The 26,054-nt window shown below is 39.6% G+C and overlaps 1 protein-coding gene across 3 annotated transcripts in view; it reads left to right on the top strand.

Annotated features, from left to right (window-relative positions):
- The first annotated feature begins 2,247 nt into the window (after positions 1 to 2,247).
- The window catches only part of RPS6KA3 (ribosomal protein S6 kinase A3), a 116,857-nt gene continuing 93,050 nt past the window's right edge, over positions 2,248 to 26,054 (top strand). The window contains exons 1-2 of one of the 3 annotated variants that reach the window (XM_059158694.1): positions 2,248 to 2,648; positions 6,587 to 6,628. In XM_059158694.1, coding sequence (XP_059014677.1) covers positions 2,580 to 2,648; positions 6,587 to 6,628 — 111 coding nt within the window. In that variant the 5' untranslated portion in view covers positions 2,248 to 2,579. The remainder of the gene's footprint in view (positions 2,649 to 6,586; positions 6,629 to 26,054) is intronic. The other 2 variants (XM_059158695.1, XM_059158692.1) reach the window with 2 other exon arrangements.

The raw sequence follows: 26,054 nt of genomic DNA, 5'->3' as shown, positions 1-26,054 counted from the left end.
ACCACTGTTTACAGTAACTTTGTTTTAGAAGTTATTCTTCTACTTCTTGAGGTAAAAAGAATAAAAGTTGAAATCAACTTTTCAGTATACAACTTGATTTATTACAGTGGAGTAATTCGCACGGGGCAGTGTTAGACATATTAATAACTGTCTCCTTAAATATAAGGTATGTTTTTTCCTAAAGCAAGAATGTTAGTTGGAATAATTGATCACTGTTTGGTGTACTAATTTACCTTAAACTAACCAAATTGACCAACTTCTTTTCGCTGCAAGGAATGGTAATGTGGCTTTGCAATGTAAATGAAAGATAAATTAGGTACTTCCTACCTAAATGCAAAACAATGCACAACTCCTTATCCTCAAACTGGTTTTACCGTCAGGAATTACGGAGATGGTGCTGCCAAATTAGTTGAGTTTGGGTCCAGACTGGATTTGCAGCACTAGAGTCAAGCATGTAGGGAGAGGTGACAAAATCACGAACTAAGTCCCCCCCCACCCCCCACCGCACAGACCACGCTGAGCCTGCCCAGATGTTGTTCAACCCTGAGCTGTCCCCCTGAGTCCAAGGCTGCGAGAGAGGGCGCGCAGTGAGGACTTCCGGCCACCTCCTCGGGCTCCCTAAACAGATGGAGCCTCTTCTGGTGGCCACGAGGCTCCCGGGCCTCGAGCTCGTGCCAGAGAGCGCGCAGGCAAAGGCGGCGGAAAGATTTCAACACCTGCCTCTCTCGGACCCAGCGAGAAACCTTGCACCGCCCGCGCAGACCTGGCTGGCCAGAACTGGGGCTCTAATCTCAACCAAACACCTGCGTTAGGGAGGAAGCCAAGGGCTCTCCAGGTGTCTGGGTCCCAGGATGATGAAAGCGAGCTGTTAAAAGGCGTGCACCGGAAACGCAGCGGGGGACGCGCTGTGGCCGCCTGGCGTGGGAGGACCGGGACGCCTTGGCCGAGGCCTGAAGGGATGAAGGCACTGGCTGTCCCGGAGATTTCTCTACTTTTTTCCCTTCTCCTTCTAGAGGGGGTTGGCCAGTGGCCGCAGTAGCTTTCCACTCAGCCCCGCGACCTTTACACAATTTTGCCCAGGCGCACTAAGCTCGCTAGGCACCTGGCGTTGGGAACACGAGGTAGAACCCACACCCCCACCCCCGGCGGGACTCAGTCCAGACGCCCAGGCCTCTCCCCACAAACTCTTAGTCCTCTTGGATTCCGTTGCCGTCTGGGAATTGGGTTTTCTTAACCCAGGGCTTCCCTGTCTTGGGCTGGAGGAGGAGTTAGAACCCCTCCCTCGCTTTCCCTTCTCCACCCTCGGCCAGCCTGATTTTTTAATCTAATCTTTTATTTAAAGTCAACAGAGGAGCAGGAACCCCAGGTTTCTGCCAGCATGATATTTTAAAATAATTCCTCAACCTCTGCTGAGAGGAGCAGCCTCAAGGAACCTCCTTGTTTCTTTCTTCGTGCAGGGAGTGGGGGACTTCGAGAGTCAAAACTGAAGCCTGAGGGCTCTCCAGATTTAGGGTGGGGGGCGACTCAAGCAGGACAAACGCAGTAAAAATATTAAAAAGATGACACCAAAGCTTCGATTTGGAGAGCCTTGAATCCTAACCGAGAGCCGAACCTCCAGGGGGCACCAGGGCACAAAGCCTTACGTGTCCCCGTCGTGGGGGACTTTACGGGGTGGGGGGGAGGGCAGGTGAATGCCTACCATGTGAGCCTGGATAGGGCAGGTTTTGGTCCATTAAAGGATATGCCCATAGACACGACACGCCCACAAACACCCGCGGAGGAGTGAGACCGAAAAGACACCCCACGCCCACTCCCCAGGTCTTTGGCACTGGACTGTGCCCACTGCGCCTCGCCCATCTCCCTCCCCAGCTAAGCGGGAACCACTGTTCTCTATCCTTAAGTAGCCTCCGACCTGCTCAGACCCTTAGCAGTTCAAGGCTCCCAGCCTTTCGCTCCTCTTGCCCTTCCCTTTCGTTCCTCTTGCCCTTCCCTTCTTCTTTCCCCCGCCGCCCGCCGACGCCCCCAGATCTCTTGGGCTCGCCCTTCCTGAAAGTAGGCGAGGCCCAGAAGCCGAGGCTGGGGCGAGGAAGGAGGGAGGAGCGAAGCGCGGTGGCCGGGGGCGTGTCTTCCCAAGCCCCGCCCCCGGGTGCGCGCGGCGGCGGCGGCGGCAGCCTAGCCTCGCTCTGAGAGACAGGTATCGCTTAGGCGCCATGTTGTGAGCGGAAGTCGGGGAGCGCGCGGCCGCCGCTGTTCTGCTGGGAGCGGGCGCGGGAACCGGCGGGGGGGGGGGGGGGCGGAGCTGTAGTCCCGGCGGCGGAAGGAGGAGAGGAAGAAAGGGGCGAGACCGGGTGCCGGGCAGCGGCGCGAGGCTCTCGCTCGGCGTGCGGACATCTCCAGCTAGGCGCGCGGCGTTCGAGGGTCGGTGTAGGCGCCGAGCCCTCTCCCGGGCAGCCGGCGCTGTTGCTGCTACTGCCGCCGCCGCTGCTGCTGTCGTGGGGCTCGGGTGGCGACAGAGCGGGGCCGGCCGTGGGGCGGGCGGGGAGGGAGGAGGCGGTGAAGGCGGCGGGCCGGGGGGGAAGATGCCGCTGGCGCAGCTGGCGGACCCGTGGCAGAAGATGGCTGTGGAGAGCCCGTCCGACAGCGCTGAGGTGAGTGCAGCCGGGCGGCCGGGGGCCGGCGCGCCCCTCCCCTCGCCCCCGCCGGCCAGCTCCCCTCCCTGAAGCTGGCCACTTGGCCCCTTCTTCTGCTCGCGTTTCCCCTCTGTCTGGGATTCCGGTTTGGGTAGTTGGGGTTGGTCTGTTTGCTCTTCTGTTCCACCCGCACCTTCACCTCCCCTCCCTCGCTCGGGGGGCTGTGGTGTGGTGGCGCGTGGGGTTTGGAGTGGGCGCTGGGGCTTTGCAAGAAGCCGATTTTAATCAACTTTGCGTGGGGGGGGGAGCGGGAAGTGGAGCGGGGGCCGGAGAGGAGTTGAGAAGTTTGCCCATGCCTGGTTGGGGGCTTCCCTGGACCCTGGCGACTTTGGGGTGTAAGGGAGGGATATGGATTGGGTTCACTGGGGAGTAGGGACTCTCGAGTCCGGCCAGGGGAGGGAGTTGGTGCTGTGAGTCGGGTGCGTGGGGGCTGGAACGGCCCAAGGCAGGACTGGCGACCTGCAGGGGTTTCGGGAAGGGGTGCAGGACAGCCAATGGTTTTTGCCTCCCCCCAGTTTGTCTGCCGCAGCGGTTTCTGGTGGTGCAAAGGAGAAAGTGGAAGCTTGAGGTCCTCCCCCTCCCCCATTTCTTAGGTCGCTGAGCTCGAGGACCCAGTCATTAGGAGCTTTAACTTGAGTTTCCTGTCCTTGGAGGTGAGAGGGTGATTTTCAAGGCCATCAGTAGCTGCCCTGGAAGGCTTTCAGGTTTTATTCCCCCAGGATCTATTCGGTGACCATCCCTGAGACACCTAATCGAGTGCCAGAAGCCCAAACAGTAACCCAAAGACGGCAAAACAATTTCCCGGGCACGGCACAGCATCGAGCTTTCGCAGCCGCCCCTGTCCCAGCACCAACTCGGGGTCTGCGAAAATAATCCATGCAAGACCCATGCTAGGGCATCAGCGCTCCTCTCCGGAGTGGAAAATCAATTCCTGATGGTGGCATGTCCGTGATTCTCCCTTCTTGACTTTTTGCTGTCTTCTGTTCCCGCAGCGGACTTTGGGGGATTACAGGATGATAGGTTGCGTGTGTGTAATAGTGAGTGACCCCATTTCTGGAAAGCATGACTGAAACGCGGGGGTGGAATGGGGCAGGCTCTGATGAGTGGTGTACTTGGCGGCAGCCGCTGCCCTGCCGGCCTCCGCAGTGTGAGAGGTGGATAGGGTTACTGGTTACGTCAGTAAGACCGAGGCTCAGTTTGATCTGAGATGCGGGACACTTGCATTCCCGGGTATAATGGAGGGGGAGGGGGATCAGTTCAAATAGCTTTTCAGTTTTTTTCCTAGTCACCTCTACTGCTGTATAAAATGTTTACTTGCTCTCCTTAACGTGAGCAGAGTTGTAATAGTGCTTACGGCTGGTACTTAGTATTTTGTGACTTGGATCATATTTTAAAAATCTAAACTAAATGGTACTGTATAATAGAAAAGATATTGATAGATTTTTTTTCTAAATATTTTAAAAAGGAAATCACGGTTTTAAGACTGGCAGAATTACGTTTAAAATTGTGTTAGCCTGTTTAATAGTATAGATGTTTTATAAGAAAATTGAATTTAGAATGTTTAATCATCCTTTGAATGGATAGTGTGAAAATTAGTTTGCACATGGGCTCTTTTCATTCATCTTTTTCTTCAGATTTTATTTGCATTAAATAACATAGCTAAAAGGTTTATAAAATGGGTTTTCAAATTGCTGACCTTGTGAAAAGAAATTGAATTTGCTTTGAGCCTGATTGTTACATGCAAACAGTAACATTTGCTACTCATAATCAGTCCACATTTCTGCTTGGCACGTAACAGTGTGTTAAAAAAATCATTTAAAATTCCACCTTATCCTTTTTCTACATAGCATACATTTGAATAGGGAAGGCACAAAACTGATATTTATTTAGCACTTACTATATGCCAGATACTGTGGTACATGCTATTTCATTTTATCCTTTCTGTGACCCAACAGAGTAGGATTGTGATCCTCATTATTACAGATTAAGAAACTGAATCTCTGAAGTTAAGGGCACAAAGATTATAAATAGTAAATGGCAGAGGCACGATTCAAAGCCGGGTGGGTATAATTTTTGTGCTTTGCTTTATATTAGGGTAGCTGCTTCAAATCCTTTGTGGAAAAATTCACAATATAAATAAATAAGCCAGTAGTTAGAGGTCATGTATTTTTCAGAAACAGTTATGGTATTATAAGCAGTCTCACTTGTTAAAGCCTAGTTATTTCAGTTACTGTCATGGTTTCCAGAACCTGGCAGATAGGATTCCACAACTTGCCATTTTCAAAGAATTTTCTTGATATTTTGGTATAAGATATGTCACACGGAGCTGGTGTTTCCTGGATTAATTTTTAAAAGATCTTTTTAAATTGCTTTTAGATATTTTGTTGCCTTTGGTGGTTCATCTGTTTCAAGTAAATTACTTCTGGTACAATTTTGGAAATTGAAGCTAGTAAGGAAAAGGTTGAGAATTTTCATTCAGAAGTCTAATATTGGACTTAGTATTATGCCTGCTATTATGCTATCTCCTCCCCAGTAAGGCCTTATCAGAAAGTAATTATATTTTACCAGAGTAAAATCATTTTTTTAAAAGATGTTTACGTGAGTAAATACATCAAATTTTTTTCTCCTCAGACTAAAAGGTTTCAGAAATGGTCTCGATAGGAATTTTTTTTTTTTTTAAAGATTTTATTTATTTATTTGACAGAGAGAGATCACAAGTAGGCAGAGAGGCAGGCAGAGAGAGAGAGAGAGGGAAGCTGGCTCCCTGCTGAGCAGAGAGCCCGATGCGGGACTTGATCCCAGGACCCTGAGATCATGACCTGAGCCGAAAGCAGTGGCTTAACCCACTGAGCCACCCAGGCGCCCCTTGATAGGAATTTTCATTTGTGGTCTCGTTCCTAGTAGATTGTGAAATCTTGAAAGTAGAGTCCTTTTTTCTCTGTGTTCTCAGCACTTAACACCGTGCCTGGCTCATATATATTTTGGACCCAGTAGATGTCCACTGAATGAATTATGGTCAGGAATAGGGTGATTATCAATGTTATTTCTGTTCTTATCATTTTAATCTTACACTGAAATACGAGCAGTCTTAAAAGACCTGAGTACCTCCCCGAAAGTACAGGCAGTTTCTTCATTCCTTTACATAGCCTTCCTCCTTTAAGACCTCATATGGGTCTCATGGTGCTCAAAACAAAAAAACCCTTGTGGTTAACTCAAACATGGGTCAGAACATGATAGGCTAGAACTAGGCCAAATGTTTAAAGAAGCAAATTTAGGATAATAAAGGAAGTACTATGTAAGCAGTCAAGGTTAGTACAAGATTAAAAACAAAATAGCGTCCTAAATTGTCCAGGTGAATTCACAACTCTTTAAGGAGTTATTGAGTAACTGACTGTTTAGAAAACGGGTATCAAGGAATTGTGAATATTCTGTAAATTTCTCGCCACTACATTTACTGGATCATAAGCCTGACCTAAAATGACACTTTTTCTCAGTTTTCAATAAAGGATAAATGATGGTAAATGTAAATAAGAACAATATTAATTAATTTAACATTAATAAAATCGAGGTTATTTTTTGCTTTATAAAAATGTGCTGTATAAAAATAGCTACCTTGAATTCTTTTAAATAGCAAGTACCCATAATACATTAAAATATTAACTATGTAAATTTTTTTATAAAAAATGAGACCCTTGTGTTGGAAACCATCTTTAGTGGATATGCATCCATTTTTATCAAAGATTATATTGGATTCTGTACTGTTTCTACAATATTGATATGAGGTTTCTTATTTTTATCTGCAGGGAAAAACATTCTGTTAAAGTATGATCATTGATTTTGAAAAAATGTTTTATTAAGTTTCTTCCTTTTCCTGTTTCATTTCTACCACCTTTCAGGTTTTTTTCTTTCCCCCAAGTGAAGATCTGAGGAGAGGACAGGTATTGTTACATGTCAACTGTCGATAGTAACTGTGACACATTACTGAACATTTCACTGTTTTCAGTGATTATGATATAAGATGTCAGTTTTTGTTAAACTAAAATTTAGGGAAGTTTGCTTTATTTTGGCAGCTCTTCCTGTACTTATTGGATTGATCCAAAACGTGAAACTTCTTTGGTACATTTAAATTAAGATAAAGGGATAAACTTAAAGAAACGAGTATAGGCAGACTCTGCCTTTTCTTTAGTATGTTTCTGGAAATCACAATGAGTATATTCTACTTTTATTTAAGGAGAGTGGCATAACTGGGATGTGCACTCTCAACCAAGGATGCGATAATCAGTAATTATAGAGCAAAAATATAGCAGATCATTTATCAGAAGTCTGAATTGCAGAATTGTTGTAAAGATTTTTTTTTTAATGTATCACACATTGAAACATTCATACCATTGTGATCATTGACAAGATTTGCTCTAGAGTTCCATACTCAGGCACGTGTGATATAACAGGCTGTGAATGTTGGGTGATGTCAAGGGCACCAGTTTCCCAGTGCAGACTGGATGCTTTAGACCCAGTGATTCAGATTACAGTATACAACAGTGATATCTTGGTGGTCACTTGGTAATGCATGAGTGTGATAGGGCTCAGTTGTTTATGTGTTTTGGTGGATAACAAGTTTTAAAGCCATTGGAATGCAATTGTGCAAATCTATATATATACATGCAGTTTCCCAATTCACATAATAGAAAATAAAAACAACCAACTGCATTTTTATACTTGGCATTAAATGTCTCCCTCTACCCCACTTCAGATTTGATATAGTTTCCTATATCATTATCTGGAACAATTAGCTGATCTCATATATTCCAGTTTATCAATTTAATACCAAACAACATAAAACCAAAGTAAAACAGCCATAAATGTTAGTTGTTGTAAAATGTATAGAGTTAAAAACAACAACAACAACAACAAATATATGCATTTTCTGAAGCAGATTCAGGATGAAATGTATCCATATAAGACGTAACTATTATTTTATACATTTGGCCTATTTTAAGCAAATACATTAGTTACTACCAATCAAATATTTTCAGTTTTACTTATCTCCTTAAAATTTAGAAGGTACTTTTTTAGATAATTTTGATATATGGGGAAGTGTTAAAGAACATAAGCTTTGGAGCCATAAAGACGTGGGTTTGAGTCCTGGCTCTGCCACTTAATAACTTAGTAATCTTATACAAGTTGTTTAATGTCTCTATGCTTCAACATTCTGATCTGTAAAATAGGGATGAAATAATATCTACCTCATAGGGTTGTGGTGAGAATTAAGTGAAATGATGATATATGTAAAGTATGTGGTTTGCTGCATGGTTTCAGTGTTTAATAAATAATATAGTGAATCATCTCTCTAATAGAATTGTCTGGGGGAAGCTCTGTGTTTTTCCTCTGGAGTAATTTTTTTCAGAATCAAGCAGAACAATTAAAAATTACTTGTTTGATCTGTTTAAACAGAGCCATTATTATATCTGAATATAATTGTAAGGGTAAGGTGAATGCAGATCTCTTGAATCTTGTCTCCCTTTTTGTATTGTTCCCCTCTTCAATATCATCTGTAAAGGGGAAAACAGATAAAAAAACATTTGAAGAATACGTGTGGAAGAAGGAAGAAAGGAAACTTTGGTCAATTTGGGAGGCATCTCACAGTCTATAGCATGTGATTGTTTAGCAGTGTTTTTTTCCTCTTAGTGATATATAAGATAGTATATTTCATACATGATAGCATCTTACGATTGATGAAACCTGGTGTATCCTGGATGTCAACTTCTTGAAGGAAGTCTCCCCTTGAAGAAATGGATAAAATCAATATATAGTGTTAATAAGTAGAATTTTAATTTATTTTCTAAAGCATACCAAAACAAAATGTGCACACCTTTTTATATTTTAGGATCAGTTCTATTAATTTCACTTTTAGAGACAGAAATTAGTATGGCACACCCTCCCCATTACTCTAAACACATTTATTTTGCTTATTTGAATATGCCACGAGTAACTGGATTTTCCTGTCTAAAAATAGACTCCTTTGGATTTGATATTTTATTTGGTATTTGTACTTCAAGAATTTGAAATAGGATATACAGTATTTTTAACAGAGAAGTCTCTGGACATGTTAAAGGTGTATCTGTCTATGCCCCAGGAACCATCTCTACCATGCAAAAAACAAAACAAAGGAGCATGACATAATTAAATAAATTTGGGAATTACAGAGTTAAACAGTATTTGACCAATGTCTTTACCTCATAAGTTCTTAGCACTTTTAAGGCGATATTATACATGATGAATCTGCAAAAAGGATATAGCCCACAGCATTTGAGACTTGATGTCAGAACCCTTTTTTCATGAACCATCTATTGAAGTCTCAAAGGACACAAGTGCTTTGCAAAACAGTTTGAGCAGTCTGATAACTATAGTAACATGATCCAGTATTGCCTGCAATTGAGCTGTTACGTTTAATTGACTATATCACAGCTTTTTTCTTTATCAAGAGTTTTTGTTTCATTTTTAATTGAAATCTTTTAAAATGTATGATTTTCCATCTTACAATAGACTAAACATTTAAATATAATGATTTAAATGAAAGTTTTAGATAACTTTTTTATCCCATATTCTGAAAATAAATTGTTGTATTCTACCTTAGTATCAAAATATTTGCCCCTATTAAATGGCCCCTGCATTGACTTGCTCTGTAACTTACATTTCAAATTCATAATTATTACAAACTCTCTTTTATCATTGGGCGACTTGATGCTGCCATCAGTCTGTATGTCTCTCCCACTCTCCTTTTTAAACTAATTGCTTCTAACTTGCAGTTACTAGAAAACAACTAGGGTGAGTGATATATTGATGCAGTCTTTTTAAACTTGGGAACCTTGTTACTCCATCTTAAAAAACAGTTTACATTTGCAGCCTACCAAATAATACAAAATAGCATCCTCACCCTTTTTGTGATCTCTGGCCATCGTATACACATACCTCTGGGGTCAGGGGTATTTGGACATATTACCTACTAATAAACAGTGTTTTATGCTTCAACATAACATTGACCAAATCGCTCAGTCACTGGCATTACCTACTGTGCATATTTACCTTCCTTTCTGGAAGGTATCAACTAGAAAGGAATGTGAATAAGCTAAAGAACAGGGGGCTAGCCTACTGTCCCACCTGGAGTCAGGTCTCCACATTGTCTTTTGGAGTTTTTTGGTGGGATTTTTTTTCCCCATGAAATAGATCTAGTTTCCTAACTGTTAGCTACCCTATATTTATATGTAAATCCAAAAGCTCTTTCATACCTCCTGTCATTCTTTTCCTCTATTAGTATAAATAGAATTACAGTGGTAGCATAACTTAAATCAGATTTCCCGACCTTAGCTAATATACCCATGGTATCTTACATACCTAGTTATGTTTAATCCACCATGTAAATTGATTTTTATAATCTTCTGTATAATAATGATCTTGTCTTCAAACTTGACCTGGTCATCTAGGTTTCTGTGAGCTTGCCTCTAATCCTGTGGTCCACAAAGCTTGTTATAGGAAACTTGGTTCAGTTATTTGACATGTGTTAGAAGCAGATGTCAAATGATAGCCTGAAGCAGAAGATGATTTTGATGTAATAGGTTGAAGTGCATCTCATATACAGTGTTGTGGGAGAAAACTTCTCTCCAGAAATCTTGTAGGACCTGTACTAAAAACCTCGGTTACTCAGAGTGTTATTTCAGCTTTTACATTTAGGAGCCTGAAAACAATATAAAATAATAGGAAAGATTGACTTTAAAAAAAAAAAAAACACCATAACTTCTAAGTTGGTATCATTCAGTAACCTCTAGCTACATGTGGCTATGAAGCACTTGAAATGTGATTAGTTTGAATGAGGAACTGAATTTTAAATTTAATTTTAATTATTTTAAATTTAAAAAGTCACCTGTGGCTATTGGCTACCACATTGAACAGCACAATTCTAAAAGTGAGAGGATTATTACAATTTGGACTTTTTCTATACCAGTGTTTTTTTCAGCTCTGCCTTCTATTATTTGTATTTTTAAATTAATAGGCTAAAGCTTTTTCTAAATGAAAAAATACTTTGTTCTTTCAAATTAAATGTAAATTAGCTTTGTCTTGTTCCTCACCTACCTTGAAGATTTTTTATAAGCCCTTCTACATGGTATGTGCCCTTCAAATCACCATTCTGCACTTTCTATAGTTTTGCTAGTTTTATAGTAACATTTCTCATTCAAGTGATAACACCAAACACTGGGGAAATTTAGCTGTCAAAAAATGTTGCATTTTGTTAATTATAATGTGCTAATTAATACTAGAAAAATGGATTGATGCATCTTGTAGATAAATGTTTACTGAATGCCCTCTCTGACTAGATACTGTCTATATCAACTTGAGTGAGGTAGACATAATTCTTCTCAACCTACAGATGAGGAAACTGAAGCCTAGAAAGGTTAAAGAAGCTGTTCATGGTTGTACCACTAGTTATTAGAGGATGCAGGATTCAAACCCAAGTCTCAGATTGCAAATTCCATGGACTTTCTGCTAGACTGCCATACTTGAGTTGAGAACAGCGTGTGGGTGATTCATTCTAGATGAAATCTCCTACAGGGGAAAAGGTTCTCAGTGGTCTGCATGAGAATATATTTTTATGGGAATGTACAGGTAGAGTTAGAAAAGTGAAATTGATTCAACTCTCTCCAAATACATTGTGAGTTAAATAGGCTTTTGTGAGCTATCCTGAAAAACAGCATTTGTGACATTGTATGTGAAAATGTTTTGGGATTTCTAAACGGCTGTCTTACAAATATTTGAAACAAAAACTATAGTATTTAGAAAAGGGATGGGGGTGCTGTCCATCTGGACATCTCTATGTTAACATTAGTTAACATCTCTTTATATAGAAGTCCCTAGGTATGTGTTTGGGTAACTGTGCTCTGTTTTTGAATTGCTCCTCATTAAATCATTACCTCTTTATATTTGCATCTCTTCAGAAAACTCTATTTGATACTCCCTCAAAGTGTCAGAGAATAGGATCTTACTCAACCTGAAAAAGTTACCATTTATCTTGCTATAGTATAAGAAAAGGAAATTTTTTCAAAGTTTACATGATCCTTGGTGGGATTTTTCCCTCTTTTTTTTTTTAACCTTTTAGGTTAAATAGCCCTAATCTTTTTTTAAAAATTGAGATATGATTTACATACCACAAAATTCCCTCTTATAAAGTATACAATTTAGTGGGCTTTATTTATTTATATTCACAAGGTTCTGTAACCATCACCACTATCTAATTCCAGAACATTTTCATCACCCTAAAAATAAATCCCATCCTCATTAGCAGTCAGTCCCTATTCCTTCTTTCCCCCAGCCCCTGGCAACCAATAATATACCTTCTCTATATATTTGCCTATTCTGGACATTTGATATTAATGGAATCATATAATATATGGCTTTTGTGTGTGAGTGACATCATTCATTTAACAATGTTTTCAAAGTTCATCCATGTTACAGCGTGTATCAGTGCTTCCTTTTTATGGCTGAGTAATAATCTGGTATATGGATGTACCACATTTTGTTTATACATTTGTCAGTTCGTGGACATTGGGGTTGTTTCTACTTTTTTACTATAGTGAATAATGCTGCTATGAAAATTCTGTATCAAGTTTTTTTGAACATATGTTTTTGATTTTCTTGGGTATACACCTAGGTGTTGAATTGCTGTGTCATATGGTAAGTCTATGTTTAATATTTTGAATTACCGACAAATTGTTTTCCAACTTGCTTAAACTGTTTTATATTCCCACCAGCAATGTATGAGGGTTGCAGTTTCTCCATATTCTCATCAACACTTGTTCCTGTCTTTTTCATTATAGCCATTGTAGTGTGTAAGAAGTGGTATCTCATTGTTATTTTGATTTGCATTTCCCTTATATCTAAGGATGTTAAAGAACTTTTCATGTTCTTATTGTCTGTTTGTATACATAATTAATTCTTGTGCTTATTTTTTTACTGATTTGGAGACTTAAGTGGAGTTTTTGCATTAATGCTTTTAATAGAAGATCCTTATCTATGTTATATTGTGTACAAATCTTCGTTGACTTGAATAGGATTATGTTCCATCATAAGTTGGAAATGCATTTATTACACCTAACATACCGAACATCATGGCTTAGCATAGCTTACCTTTAACATGCTCAGCACTTATGTTAGCCTAGAGTCAGGCAAAATCATCTAACACGAAGTCTATTTTATAACAAAGTATTGGATATCACACGTAGTTTATTGAATACTGTATTGAAAGTGAAAAACAGAATGGCTTTAAGTGTATTGGTTGTTTATACTCATGGTCACATGGCTGACCGTGAGCTGCCATTCCTTGCCACTGCCCAGCATCATGACAGTGTATCATACCAACATATTGCTAGCCTGAGAAAAGATAAAAATTCAAAGTGTGGTTTCTACAGGATGAAATTAAATAATCACTTTTGCACCATTGTCAAGTCGAAAAATTATAAGTTAAATCGTCATAAGTCAGGGACTGTCTACATAGTTCTTCAGAAAACTTAGTTTTAATCTGTGCTTTCAAAAGATTTCTTTCTTTTTATATGTGATAAATTTAAAGCTTTTCCTAGAACACTGATTTTCCAGCTGGGTCAGTAGAGCCCTGTGTTCTATGGAGATACCTTATGTTACCTCATCACCTGGACCACCTCTTTTACCAGCCAGAGCAGAGTTTCTAGAGGAACACAACAAAGAAGTAATGTTAATTATAGAAAATTATAGCAAGAAAGCAAAAATCAAAACAATGATATTTTTCATTACAGTCTCCTCAGTGTTAGACTATTCTAGAGTTTCTTATTTAAAGCAAGTATACAGGAAATAATTGAAAATCAACCACAGGTCTAGATTCTCAGATTAAATACTAGTCAATAGATAAATGAATTCTTTTCAAGAATCCATTTCTTAAGTGAGATATACAGGTGTTTCATTTAAAGAAGTAGGAAGATGCAGGGGCGCCTGGGTGGCTCAGTGGGTTGAGCCGCTGCCTTCGGCTCAGGTCATGATCTCAGGATCCTGGGATCGAGTCCCGCGTCTGGCTCTCTGCTCAGCGGGAAGCCTGCTTCCCTCTCTCTCTGCCTGCCTCTCCATCTACTTGTGATTTCTCTCTGTCAAATAAATAAATAAAATCTTAAAAAAAAAAAAAAAAAAAAAAGAAGTAGGAAGATGCAAAACAAAGCATGTTTGCCTCTTTTCCTTCAAGTTCCTGCTGGCTATTGGTATATGCAGTAAGGGGGGGATTACTTGAAGAGAGGAATGTCACAGACAAATTAAAAATAAGATTTCCTGGGGCACCTGGCTGGCTAAGTCAGTGGAACATGTGACTCTTGATCTCAAGGTCATGAGCTCAAGCCCCATGTTGGGTGTGGAGCCTACTTTAAAAAAAGAAAAAAGGGATTTCCTTTGGATTATTAAAAAAAAAACTCATAAATGAGGGGTTTAAAAAAAAGATTTTATTTATTTATTAGAGGGAGAGAGAATGTGAGAGAGTGTGAGAAGGAGCGCATTTTGAGGGGAGAGGGAGATGGAAAGGGAGGAGCAGGCTGTCTTCTGGGCAGGGAGCCCAACATAGGGCTCCATCCCAAGACCCTGGTATCATGACCTGAGCTGAAGGCAAATGCTCAATTGACTGAGCCACCCAGGCACCCCTGTAAATGAGTTTTAAAGTAGACTTTTCCCCCCTTGCTGTTCTGAGCATGTAAAGTATATTACTAGGTGATGATGAATGAAATAGGATTATTTCCTTTGCAATATTATAGTTTAAAAGTACTGAGGTAGACAGGCAGTTAAAATAACATGAAGCAAGCTAAATTAGCCAGGAATGTTACAAACAGATATAATTGGAACTTCAGAAGAAAATTATGATCTATAATGTTATAGCATTTTCCATAGTGCATTTTTAAGCGTAGTGTGGAAGATTGGAAAGTAAATATTACTACCCCTGACACCCAGTAAAGTTCCTTTTAAAAAACACATACACACACAAAGCAAATAAATGTTTTCTTCCTTTTTAAAAAAGATTTTATTTATTTGACAGAGGGCAAGCACAAGTAGGGGGAACAGCAGGCAGAGGGAGAAGAAGTGGGCTCCACCCTGAATGGGCAGCCTGATGTGGGGCTTGATCCCAGGACCCCAGGAGCATGACCTAAGCCAAAGGCAGATGCTTAATGACTGAGCCACCAGGCACTCCTAAATGTTCTTTTCTTTTTTTTTTTTTTAAGATTTTTATTTATTTAATCGAGAGAATGAGAGAGAGAGCATAAGAGGTAAGAGGGTCAGAGAAGCAGACTCCCCACCAAGCAGGGAGCCTGATGCAGGACTGAATCCCAGGACTCTAGGATTGTGACCTGAGATGAAGACAGTTGCTTACCCAACTGAGCCACCCAGGCTCCCCCTAAATGTTATTTTCAACATAAAAATTAATCACTTGGAGGAGACCTCTGGTTCTGTCAAGTTGGAGGAGCCCTATTCCTCCCAGGTCCTCTTTTACAACTAAAACTCCTTAGAAAAAAACGCATCAAACAAGTACAGGAACATTGTGAAAGATGGAAAGAAGAAGGGAGACTCCCTACAGACTTTGGGACTCAAGGAATGACACAAATAGTGAGTTCCTTGGTGGGGTTTTTTTTTTATTGCTTTCCATATATCTTCGACAGGTCCTGTAAAAGCCTCCAACCTGAACCACCAATAGACACAGTGAATGAGGAAAGGGTAGCCTAACAAATAGTAAATTTTTTTGACGTACTCACCCTATTGTAGCCAAACACCATAGAAAATCCCCACCCTACTCCAAAGAAGCAAGTGGCAGTGCTTGAATTCCTCTACTCACTGATGTTGACTGTGCAGATCAAGGCCCTAACCTCCCATTGCCTGCCTAGCAAAAGCAGAGAGCACTTTGATTTTCCCCTGCTGGGTGGTTTTGGCAGGTTGAGCAGGAATCTGATCTTCCCATTCCCCCTCCCCATGCCACCACCTGCAGAAGGAGGTGATGATCTCACTAAGGTAGTGTCACTGCAGTCCAGGAGCCAGTTGAGTCTCCATCCCAATCTGGAAGCAGTGAAACTTACCAAGGTGCTGTGAGGCTGGGGTAGTCCCCACTAAACCTCCCCTTGCCCTCTGTCAGTTAGGAGCTGAGCTTACACCTTCACTTAAAATCAACAAGGCAGAGCAAGATGGTTGGAGGTGGGCTAGTCAACTCTGCTTCGCTTCTTTACTGATGTCATTGGGGCCCAGTGGGCAGCTGAGCCTCCCTGCCTCGCATCTGGCATCTACAAGGTAGAACCAAATGGTGGATGGCAGGGCTGGTTGGCACTCTACTTCCCCTTCTTCCCTTCCCTATTTGTTGGGCCCTTAAAGAAGCTGAGCTTTCCACTCTACCTTATAGCAGCAAAGCAGTACAAGTCAGCCCTCTGCTTTCTCTCTCCCTATTGGCAGTGTGATTGAGCAGGTAGATGAGCTTGTACCCCTACTCAGAGGCAGTGTGATGGTGCAGCTTGGTGTCCCACTTCCATTGATACCAAAAATGGAGCTGAACTTCCATCTCAGTGCTGTTCAAAAAAGCAAGAGTAATTGTTCCACTTTTGCCAGGGTGGTGTCAGTGGGCCCAGCAGGAAGCTGAACATACACATTCACCTTGCTCTTATACTACATTTCGCCGAGTAGACTGCCTGCTAAGAAATGATGGCGCCTGGGTGGCTCAGTGGGTTAAAGCCTCTGCCTTCGGCTTGGGTCATGATCCCAGAGTCCTGGGATCGAGTCCCTCATTGGGCTCTCTGCTCAGCGGGGAGCCTGCCTCCTCCTCCTCCTCTCTCTCTCTCTCTCTCTCTCTGCCTGCCTCTCTGCCTACTGGTGATCTCTGTCAAATAAATAAAATCTTTAAAAAATGATTAAACAGGATCCAGGTTTTCTCTCCAAAATTGTCCATTATACAGTTGAAGATCACTGTATTAGGAACCAGGAAAATGACAACATGAATCAGAAAAAAGTCAACCAACACAAAGATGCTTCAGATGTTGGAATTATCTGACAAGGATTTTAAAGCAGCCATCACAAAAATGCTTCCATGAGCAATCATAAACACATTTGAAACAAATTAAAAAATTATCTTAGAAAAGATATAAAACATAATATGGAAACTTTAGAACTGAAAGATACAGTAACTGAAATAAATTTACTTTATGGGCTTACTAGAAGAGTGGGGATAACAGGAAAGCGTAGTTTTGAAGATCGAGCAACAGAAATTACCTGATTTGAATGACAGAGGGGAAAAAATGAACTGATAAAAGAAAAGAGCCCTAGGAGGCTGGGGAATTTTAACAAGAGATTTAACATCCATGTCACCATAGTCCAGAAAGTGGAGAAAAAGGGTGGGCCTGAAGAAATAATGGCCTAAACATGCCCAATTTGACAAAAGACAAAATCTACAGATTCGTGAAACTGAACCCCAAACAAGATAAACCCAAAGTAATCCAGGCCGAGGCACCTCAGAATCAAACCTTTGGAAATGAGAACTTGTTTAATGGGTTTGGAGTTTCAATTTTGCAAGATGAAAATGTTTTGGAGATTGATTACTCAATAGTGTCAATATATTTAACACACTGAACTGTACACTAAAAAGTGTTTAAGCTGGCAAGTTTTATGTTGTATTGTACCACAATTTTTTAAAAATTTGTAATTAAACTAAAAGCAAAGCAAAGAATCTTGAAAGCAGCTAAAGAGAAATGAACTATTACTTATAAGGGAACAATGATTCAAATGACAGCAGATACCACATTAGAAACTATGGAAGCCAGAAGCAAATGGCACCATTTTTCAAATGCTGAAAGAAAAGAACTGTCAACCCAGAATTCTGTACCCTCCGAAAATACTCTTCAGGAACGAAGGGTGTTCAAAACAGTCTCAAATTTGTCTATGTATTTGTCAGAGTCTTTTCAGACCCTCAAATAATTACTACAGATAGTTCTTCAAGGAAAAAAGTAATTTTAGAAGAAGGATCTGGAATATCAAGAATAAAGGAATAGTATGAATTATACAGTCTTTTCCAAAAAATAGAAGAGGAAACACTTCATAACTCACTTTATGAGGTCAGTATTACCCTGAAACAAAGACCTAAAGACTTTAGAAAAGAAGGCTATAGACCAGTATCCCTCAAGAGCATAAACATAGAATCCTCAACAAAATATTAGCAAAAGAAATCAAGCAATATATGAAAAGAACTATACACTGTGACCAAATGGATTTTATTCCAAGGATGTAAGACTGGTTCAGTATTCAAAAATCATTCAATATACTCCACCATATTAAAAAGGAAGAAAAATCACATCATGTTAATAGTGCAGAAAATGCATTAAACTGAATTAAACATAATAAAAGCACATCAAACTGAAACACCTGGGTGGCTCAGTCATGAAGCATCTGCCTTCAGCTCAGGTCATGATCCCAGGGTCCTGGGATAGAGCCCCACATTGGGCTCCCTACTCAGCAGGAAATCTGCCCCCCCCCCCCGCTTGTGTTCCTCTCTTGCTGTCTGTCTGTCTCTCTCTCTGTCAAATAAATAAATAAGATTAAAAAAAACTGATCGAACTAAGAATAAAAGGGAACTTCCTCAATTTGATAAATAACATTTACACACACAAAAAAACCCCACAAATAACATCATACTTAATGGTGAAAGACTGAATGCTTTCCTCTTAAAATCAGGAATAAGTCAAGGATGTCCATTCTTACCATGGCTATTCAGCCTAGTCCTGGAAATTCAAAAGGTAAAGGAACTAAAATATCTAATACAAGATAAAAATAAAGTGGAAGGACCCACCCAATTGTAAGCTTCAGTAATCAAAACACTTCAGTAATCAAAATTCTGTGGTATTGGTAAAAGGATAAACACATAGGGGCTCCTGGGTGCCTCAGTCAGGTTGGGGTGTCCAAGTCTTGAACTCAGCTCAGGTCTTGATATCAGGGTCATGAGTTCAATATAGAATGTGTAATTAGACCCATACAAGTACAGCCAGTTGATTTTTATCAAAGATGCAAAAGTAGTTCAATGGAAAAAGGATAGATGGCCTTTCCAACAGTGGTGCTTAGAGCAGTTACACATCCATGGGTAAAACAGTGCACCTCAACACACATTATACAGAAAATTATTCAAATGTGTCATGAGGGAATTAAGAGTATACTTACCTTTATGAGCAATGAGTAATGTATAGAATTGTTGAACCACAATATTGGACACCTGAAACTGATAGAACACTATATTAACTACACTGGATTTAACACATTTTTTTTTAGGTTTTGTTTATTGAGAAACAGATCACAAGTAGGCAGACGGCGGGGTGGGGGGAGCAGGTTCCCCGCTGAGGAGAGAGCCCAATGTGGGACTTGATCCCAGGATCCTCAGACCATGACCTGGGCCGAAGGCAGAGACTTAACCCACTGAGCCACCAGGTGCTCGATACTGGATTTAAAATTTTAAATGAAAAAAACTCCATCTGATAGAGAGAGACACACCCAAAAACCCTGAAAAAGTATCATGGATTTAAATGTAAAATATAGAATTTTTAGAATTTTTTTTAAAGATTTTATTTATTTATTTGACAGAGAGAGATTACATGTAGGCAGAGAGACAGGCAGAGAGAGAGAGGAGAAAGCAGGCTCCCCGCTGAGCAGAGAGCCCGATGTGGGACTCGATCCCAGGACTCTGGGACCATGACCCGAGCCGAAGGCAGCGGCCCAACCCACTGAGCCACCCAGGCACCCCTAGAATTTTTAGAATTTAGACCTAGAAGAAACTTTCAGGACTTTGGGCTAAATGAAGAAGTGTCTTAGACCAGACACTAAAAACAAAATCCATAAAAGGGGAAAAATTAGACTTTTCAGAACATTTGCTTTATGAAAACAACCCTATTAGGTCAATGAAAAGACAAATTACAGATTGGGTAAAAATATTTGCAAACTTGTATCTGAGATAGGATTTGTATCTAAAATATGTAAAGAACTCTAAACTTAACAGTAACTTAGGCTGAACAATCCATTTAGAAATCTGACAAAAGAATGACATTTCAGTGAAGAGGATATATGGATTGCAGATAAGCATATGAAAAGATGTTAACATGGTTGGCTCTCAGGGAAATTAAAATTAAAATCATGATGAAGTATCAGTACACCCCTATTAGAACAGCCAAAATAAAGAATAGTGGCAATATCGAATGTTGATGAGGATCTGGACAGACCCGCTCTCTCATGCATTGCTAGTGGAAGTATAAAATGATGCAGCTTTTCTGGAAAAGAGAGTTCAGCTGTTTCTTTAAAAACTAAACATAAACTTACTGTATGACCCAACAGCCATACTCCTGGGCATCGATCCCAGAGAAATGAAAACAAATGTCCGCACAGAAGTCTGTACACAAATTTTCATAGCTCTGTTTGTAATATCCAAAACTTAGAAACCAAGTGTCATTCAGTGAGTGAATGGTTAAACAAGCTGTGGTACATCCACACTGGGATGCTACTCAGCAACTGAAAGGGATGGATTATTGATACATGCAGCAATTTGGATGAATCTCAAGTGAATTCATATTCCGTAAGTAATGTTAAATACCGTTTGATTCCATTAACATTCTTAAAATGACAAAATTGTAGAAATGGAAACAAGATCAGGCAACCACTGATCATGTTAGAAAGGGGCAGGGGACCTGTACCCCTGGGGCAAATAATACATTATATGTTAATAAAAAGAAAGGGGTCGGGGGGAGGTGGGTGTGATTATACAGGGGCAGCACACAAGATCCTGGTGGTGATGAACTGTTCAGTATCTTTATAGTGGTGGTAGCTATAGGAGCCTATAATGTGATATATTTCATAGAACACACACGAGAACCTGTAAAACTAGTGAAATCTGAATAAGGTCTGGGCTTTGTACTAGTACAAATTTCCTGGTTTTGACAGGAAGTTATGTAAGATGTAATCACTGGGTTAAAGTTACATGTGGCCTCTTATTTTTTCCAACCTCCTATAAATCTGTAATCAATTGTAATCAATTTAAAAGATAAAAGAAGGAGTGCCTGGGTGGCTCAGTGGGTTAAGGCTCTGCCTTCAGCTCAGGTCATGATCTCGGAGTTCTGGGATCGAGCCCCACATCAGGCTCTCTGCTCAGCGGGGAGCCTGCTTCCCCCTCTCTCTCTCTCTGCCTGCATCTCTGCCTACTTGTGATCTCTTTCTCTCTGTCAAATAAATAAATAAAATCTTTTAAAAATTTTTTAAATAAAAATAAAGATAAAAAAGTCAGCACTAGATAAAATTCAATGTCTATTCTCAGTTAAAAACAGTAAAACAGGAATAAAAGGGCATGTCTTTAATGTTATTAAAAGCAGTCTCAGACCAAGAGCCAGCATCATGCTTGATGGGGACATATTTTTAAGTCAATCTCATTAAAACTGTTCATAAATGATATAATCATCTGCTTAGGTAATCTAAGGATGCCACTAAAAGGATTCTTTAAAACTACTGATAGTCTCATAAGGTGGTATTATACAAAATATATTCAGAAATCAACTAGTTAGAAATGGTAGGGGTACCTGGATGGCTCATTTGGTTAAGTGTCTGCCTTTGGCTCAGGTCATGATCGCAGAGTTCCAGGATGAAGAATTGCATCAGGCTCCTTGCTCAGCGGGGAGTCTGCCTCTCCCTCTGCCCCTCCCATTGCTCATGTTCTCTCTCTCTCTCTCTCTCCTCTCTCTCTCAAGTAAATAATTAAAATCTTTTAAAAATGATAATGGAAAAAAATCTTACTCAAAAGTTGTAAATTTGGGGATATTAACATAATCAAAGGGCAAGAAATAAATTTAAAAATTAGTTGCATTAGAAATTTGAACAAATTGAGAGAAAAGCTATGGTTCTTTAAATTACTTCAAATAAGATTTAAGGTTTCTTTTTTTCTTGTTTATATTTAAGAATTGAAGGTAACCTGTCTTAAATGAACGTTCCCAGATTTTTAGTTTTTTAAAAATTTCTTAAGCTTCTTTTAGTTATTTTATAGTTTATCTGGACAATTAATACTACCAATTTTTAGTAAAATGCACTTATTAATAGTGTTTATGCTTAATACATGTGCAGCTAGGATTAATCATGGAGCTATAATTAGGAACTTTATCTTTTACTGTTTTTCAGAAATAAATCTTGTTGCCAGGTTGTGTTTATACCTTTGGTAATTTTTAAATATGTATACACATGTTTTTTTTAAATGAGTGAGTCATTTGGATTGTGCTTTTCTAAGTAAATTCAACTCCAAACTTGTCTAAAATGCTTTGTGTTAAGATCCAGTTGATACTGCACAAATAGGAATTTTGCTTGGATGTTAAGCTCTGATTTATTGCGTATTTGAGCAGATCCCATTCTGTCTCAGCTTACTACTTGTAGGCTATTATTGCTGTCTTCTTTTTGTCCATAAGGGTCTTTATTTTTTTTTTAGATTTTATTTATTTATTTGACAGAGATCACAAGTAGGTAGAGAGAGGGGGGGAAGCAGGCTCCTTGCAGAGCAGGGAGCCCAATGTGGGGCTCAATCCCAGGACCCTGGGGTCATGACCTGAGCTGAAGGCAGAGGCTTAACCCACTGAGCCATGCAGGTGCCCCCTAAGGGTCTTTAGAAGACTATATTACTTTAAGTGATTCAGTAACATGTTGGGTTCAGTTCAGCAGACATGCAAGCACCACTTATTCTACCAATGAGGAAACGAGATTCAGGTCATTTTGCCACAGTCACAACAAAAACTTTGGCTTTGAAGCCTATCATCATGGTATATCTGTTTTAGGTAGGAGGCCTTTAGTAAGCCCCTGGAAACCAGAAGAAATCATTAGACTTGTTCTTTAGACTCTTAAATTAGCCAAACCAATTAATGCATTAAAGAGTTATCTAGTACTCAGATTTTTTAGCTCTCAAAATGGAAGTGGACCCATTAGGATACGAGACTCATCAGAATCCCCTCAAGTATTTGTATTCGTCATTTCCTCTGGCAAGGCGAGCAGGAGAAAAGAGAAACTAACACTGAACACCCAAGACAATGAACTTTACCACAACCTCCAACATAACTAGTATCCAAATCTTGTGGATTAGAAAACTTAGGCTCCTGTTAAGTAACTTGCCCAAAGTCACACCTATAATAAATGGCAAAGTCAGGTTTTGAAGCTTAATATGTCAGACTCCAAAGCCCATGATCTTTATACTGTGATTTTCCAGACTTGTCTAATCACAGGAATCATCTAAAGTACCTGTTTAAAAAATGAAATAGTACCATGGGGCTTCTGGGACTTCTGATTCAGTTTTGGATAAGGCCCTGTAATGTATCACTCCCAGGAATCTTAGGTGATTCTGATAATCAGACAGGTTTGGAAAATACTACCAACTCCATTAGAGTACTAAGAGCTGGGACTTATTGGTATTAGGAAGGTAGGAATAGGTTTGGGAGTATATAGAGGAGCTTTAAAAAAAAAAAGTTGACAGTTTTCAAAACTGGTGGAATAGGAATAGTAAAGTTGGAGGCACCTTGCTGGCTCCGTCAGTGGAGCATGCAACCCTTGATCTTGTGGTTGTAAGTTTTGAGCCCCATGTTGGATATAGAAATTACTTAAATCTTAAAAGAATAGTAAAATTGGGTTGGAAAATTATAAAATTGCTTTAGGTTCCTTACTCTTCACAGAAAAACAATGTTTTATTCTCTTTATCTTCATTCTCTTTCAGGTAACAACATTTATATAATCATTCTTTGACATTAACCTTGTTTACACTTGGGTATGCAGGCACCACTGAAGGATATAGGTAAAACTGTATTTTGAATGCAGATAGGAAAGAAGGAATTAGAAATAACATAAAAGGGGCGCCTGATGGCTCAGTTAAGTGTCCAACTCTTGATTTCTGCTCAGGTCATGATCTCAGGGTTTTGAGATTGAGCCTGCATTCTTGAGCTCTGCCCTGGGGTGTGGACCCTGATTGAGATTCTTTTTTTTTTTAATATTTATTTATTTGACAGAGATCACAAGAGAGAGGCAAACAGAGAGAGAAGAGGAAGCAGGCTCCCTGCTGAGCAGAGAGGCCGATGCGGGGCTCGATCCCAGGACCCTGGGATCATGACCTGAGCCGAAGGCAGAGGCTTTAACCCACTGAGCCACCCAGGCACCCCCCTGCTTGAGATTCTGTCCTTCCCTTTGTGTGTCGCCATGCATGTGTGTGCATGCACCTACACAAACACACACACTCTCTCCTAAAAAAGAAAAAAGAAAAAACATAAAAACAGCTTGAAGCACAGAATCATTAATTTCCTCAGGCGTGAAAACCCTAGAAAATCTTTAATAACTTTAATCCTTATAGTTTAAGATTATAACATTCTCAAGCTGGAAGAGCTCTTAGATAACCACATATTTTATGCATGAAGAAACCACAACTCAAGAGAGGCTTAAGGACTTGCCCACAGTCCTGTGGCAAACTTGCAAATCCATGCTGCCCAAGGTTCCATCTAACTCTTATGGATTGCAGATAAGTATTAGAAAGTAGTGACTTTTCCACAGTCACACTGCTTTTTAGAAATAAATTTACTGGCAAATCATGTTTACCTTATATTCCCTACTTTGTTTATCTAATTTTACGGTTTCTTCCTTCTTTAAATGCCTGATTGAGAGTGTGAATATATTCAGAAGGATTGCTTTTAGGAGATTATGCAATTTGAAACACTATGTCTGAACAAGAATATGTTAGAAAAATGAACCATTACCCTCTTAGAGTAGTGTATTTAACAAATGGACATTTTCAGAACATGTTCTGTTATGGAGGACTCTAGCTTTCTGTACTTTTGATTACAAAATTTTAGAAAATGAACAAAGGTAGATATCTATACATGAATTCTAACAGCATTTCTGTGTAGGAGTATGAGCTTTGGATTCAGACATGGATTCGGTTATCTTATCTGCAAACCTAATAGCTCTGTGATCTTGGAAAAATTACTCAGTTTTTTCTTCCCTGCTATATATAATAACACACCTCATGGTTTATTAATGATTAATTGGGATTAAATTAAAGAATATATGTAACATGGCTAACCCTGTATTTTGAACAAAATAAGCATTGCATAAGTGATGGCTGTGGTTATTAGTTCCTTGAGCTAGTGGGGTTTTTATAAAAATATTAATTTCTGAATGAGTGCTTTATTTCTTTTTTCATGTTCTTTATCATGATCAGAAAATATGATCTGTACAGCTCCTGCTTTGAAGACTTGGATTTACTTTATGGTCTAGACATACTCTTTATAATTTTTCATAGATACAGGGAAAGAACCCATATTCTTTTCACATTATAAATTCAATATCTACCTGATCTAGTATAAATTACTTCACATGCTTTGTCCTTATTTCATTCATCGTGCTGATACTAGTGTACTTAAGTTTCCCTTTCTGTTTTGTGTTTGTTCATTTCATGTTATAGTCCCCAAAACATCTTTTGTGTTTTGTGGTTAGTCTATGATTAAATGTTTTTAATGACTTTTTGGAAAAATAACATGTTAATTGTAGAAGATCTGAAAAATAGTGAAACATAGAAGGAAAAAAATTTTTACTCTAAGAAATATCATTATTAAAAGATTTAAATGTGACCAAGAGTGGGAGTTTTAGATTCAGACTTGGGTTTGAATTTAGGCCCTGTTTATTAGACTTAAGCACAATATTAGACTCTTTTATTTACTTGACAAATATTTATTGAGCACCTACTTTGTGCCAGGCATTTTGCTAGGGGCTGAGGATATAGTGCTTAAAAAGATTGACATACCCATCTTGGCTTAATTTCCTCATTTGTAAATTAGTGATAAGGCCTCACAGAGTTGTTAGAGGCATCAAAGATGATCTATATACTTAACACTTGCCTGGTATGTGGTAATTGCTTAGTAAGTGATAGCAATTATTGTCACTATATGTATTAAGTACTAATTACATTTTTAGTCCAAATCAGATGACCTTTTTAATTGGCTTTAGGTTTTTGCCTCTCATTTTATTTTTGGCCTTAATATTACAAACTTTCTTTTTCTTTATGCTTTTCTAGTCTTAACCTGTTTTGCGTTTCTTTTCAAAGCAGTAAATAATTGTATGGGCTTTTTAACCTTTTAAAAAATATAACCTATGACTCTTGAAGTTTTTAATATCAAGTATTTCAAACACATAGTACAGAATAATATAGAGAGAATAGTATAATGAACTACCATATTCCCATTACCCAGCCTCAAAGATTGTCAACTCATGGCCAATCTTGTTTTATCTGTACTCTCCTCATTCCCATAC

This window comes from Mustela lutreola, chromosome X, assembly GCF_030435805.1.
Source record: "Mustela lutreola isolate mMusLut2 chromosome X, mMusLut2.pri, whole genome shotgun sequence".
Classification (NCBI taxonomy): domain Eukaryota; kingdom Metazoa; phylum Chordata; class Mammalia; order Carnivora; family Mustelidae; genus Mustela; species Mustela lutreola.
The sequence above is the reverse complement of the archived record's forward strand: the minus strand, read 5'-3'. Positions and strand labels throughout refer to the sequence as shown.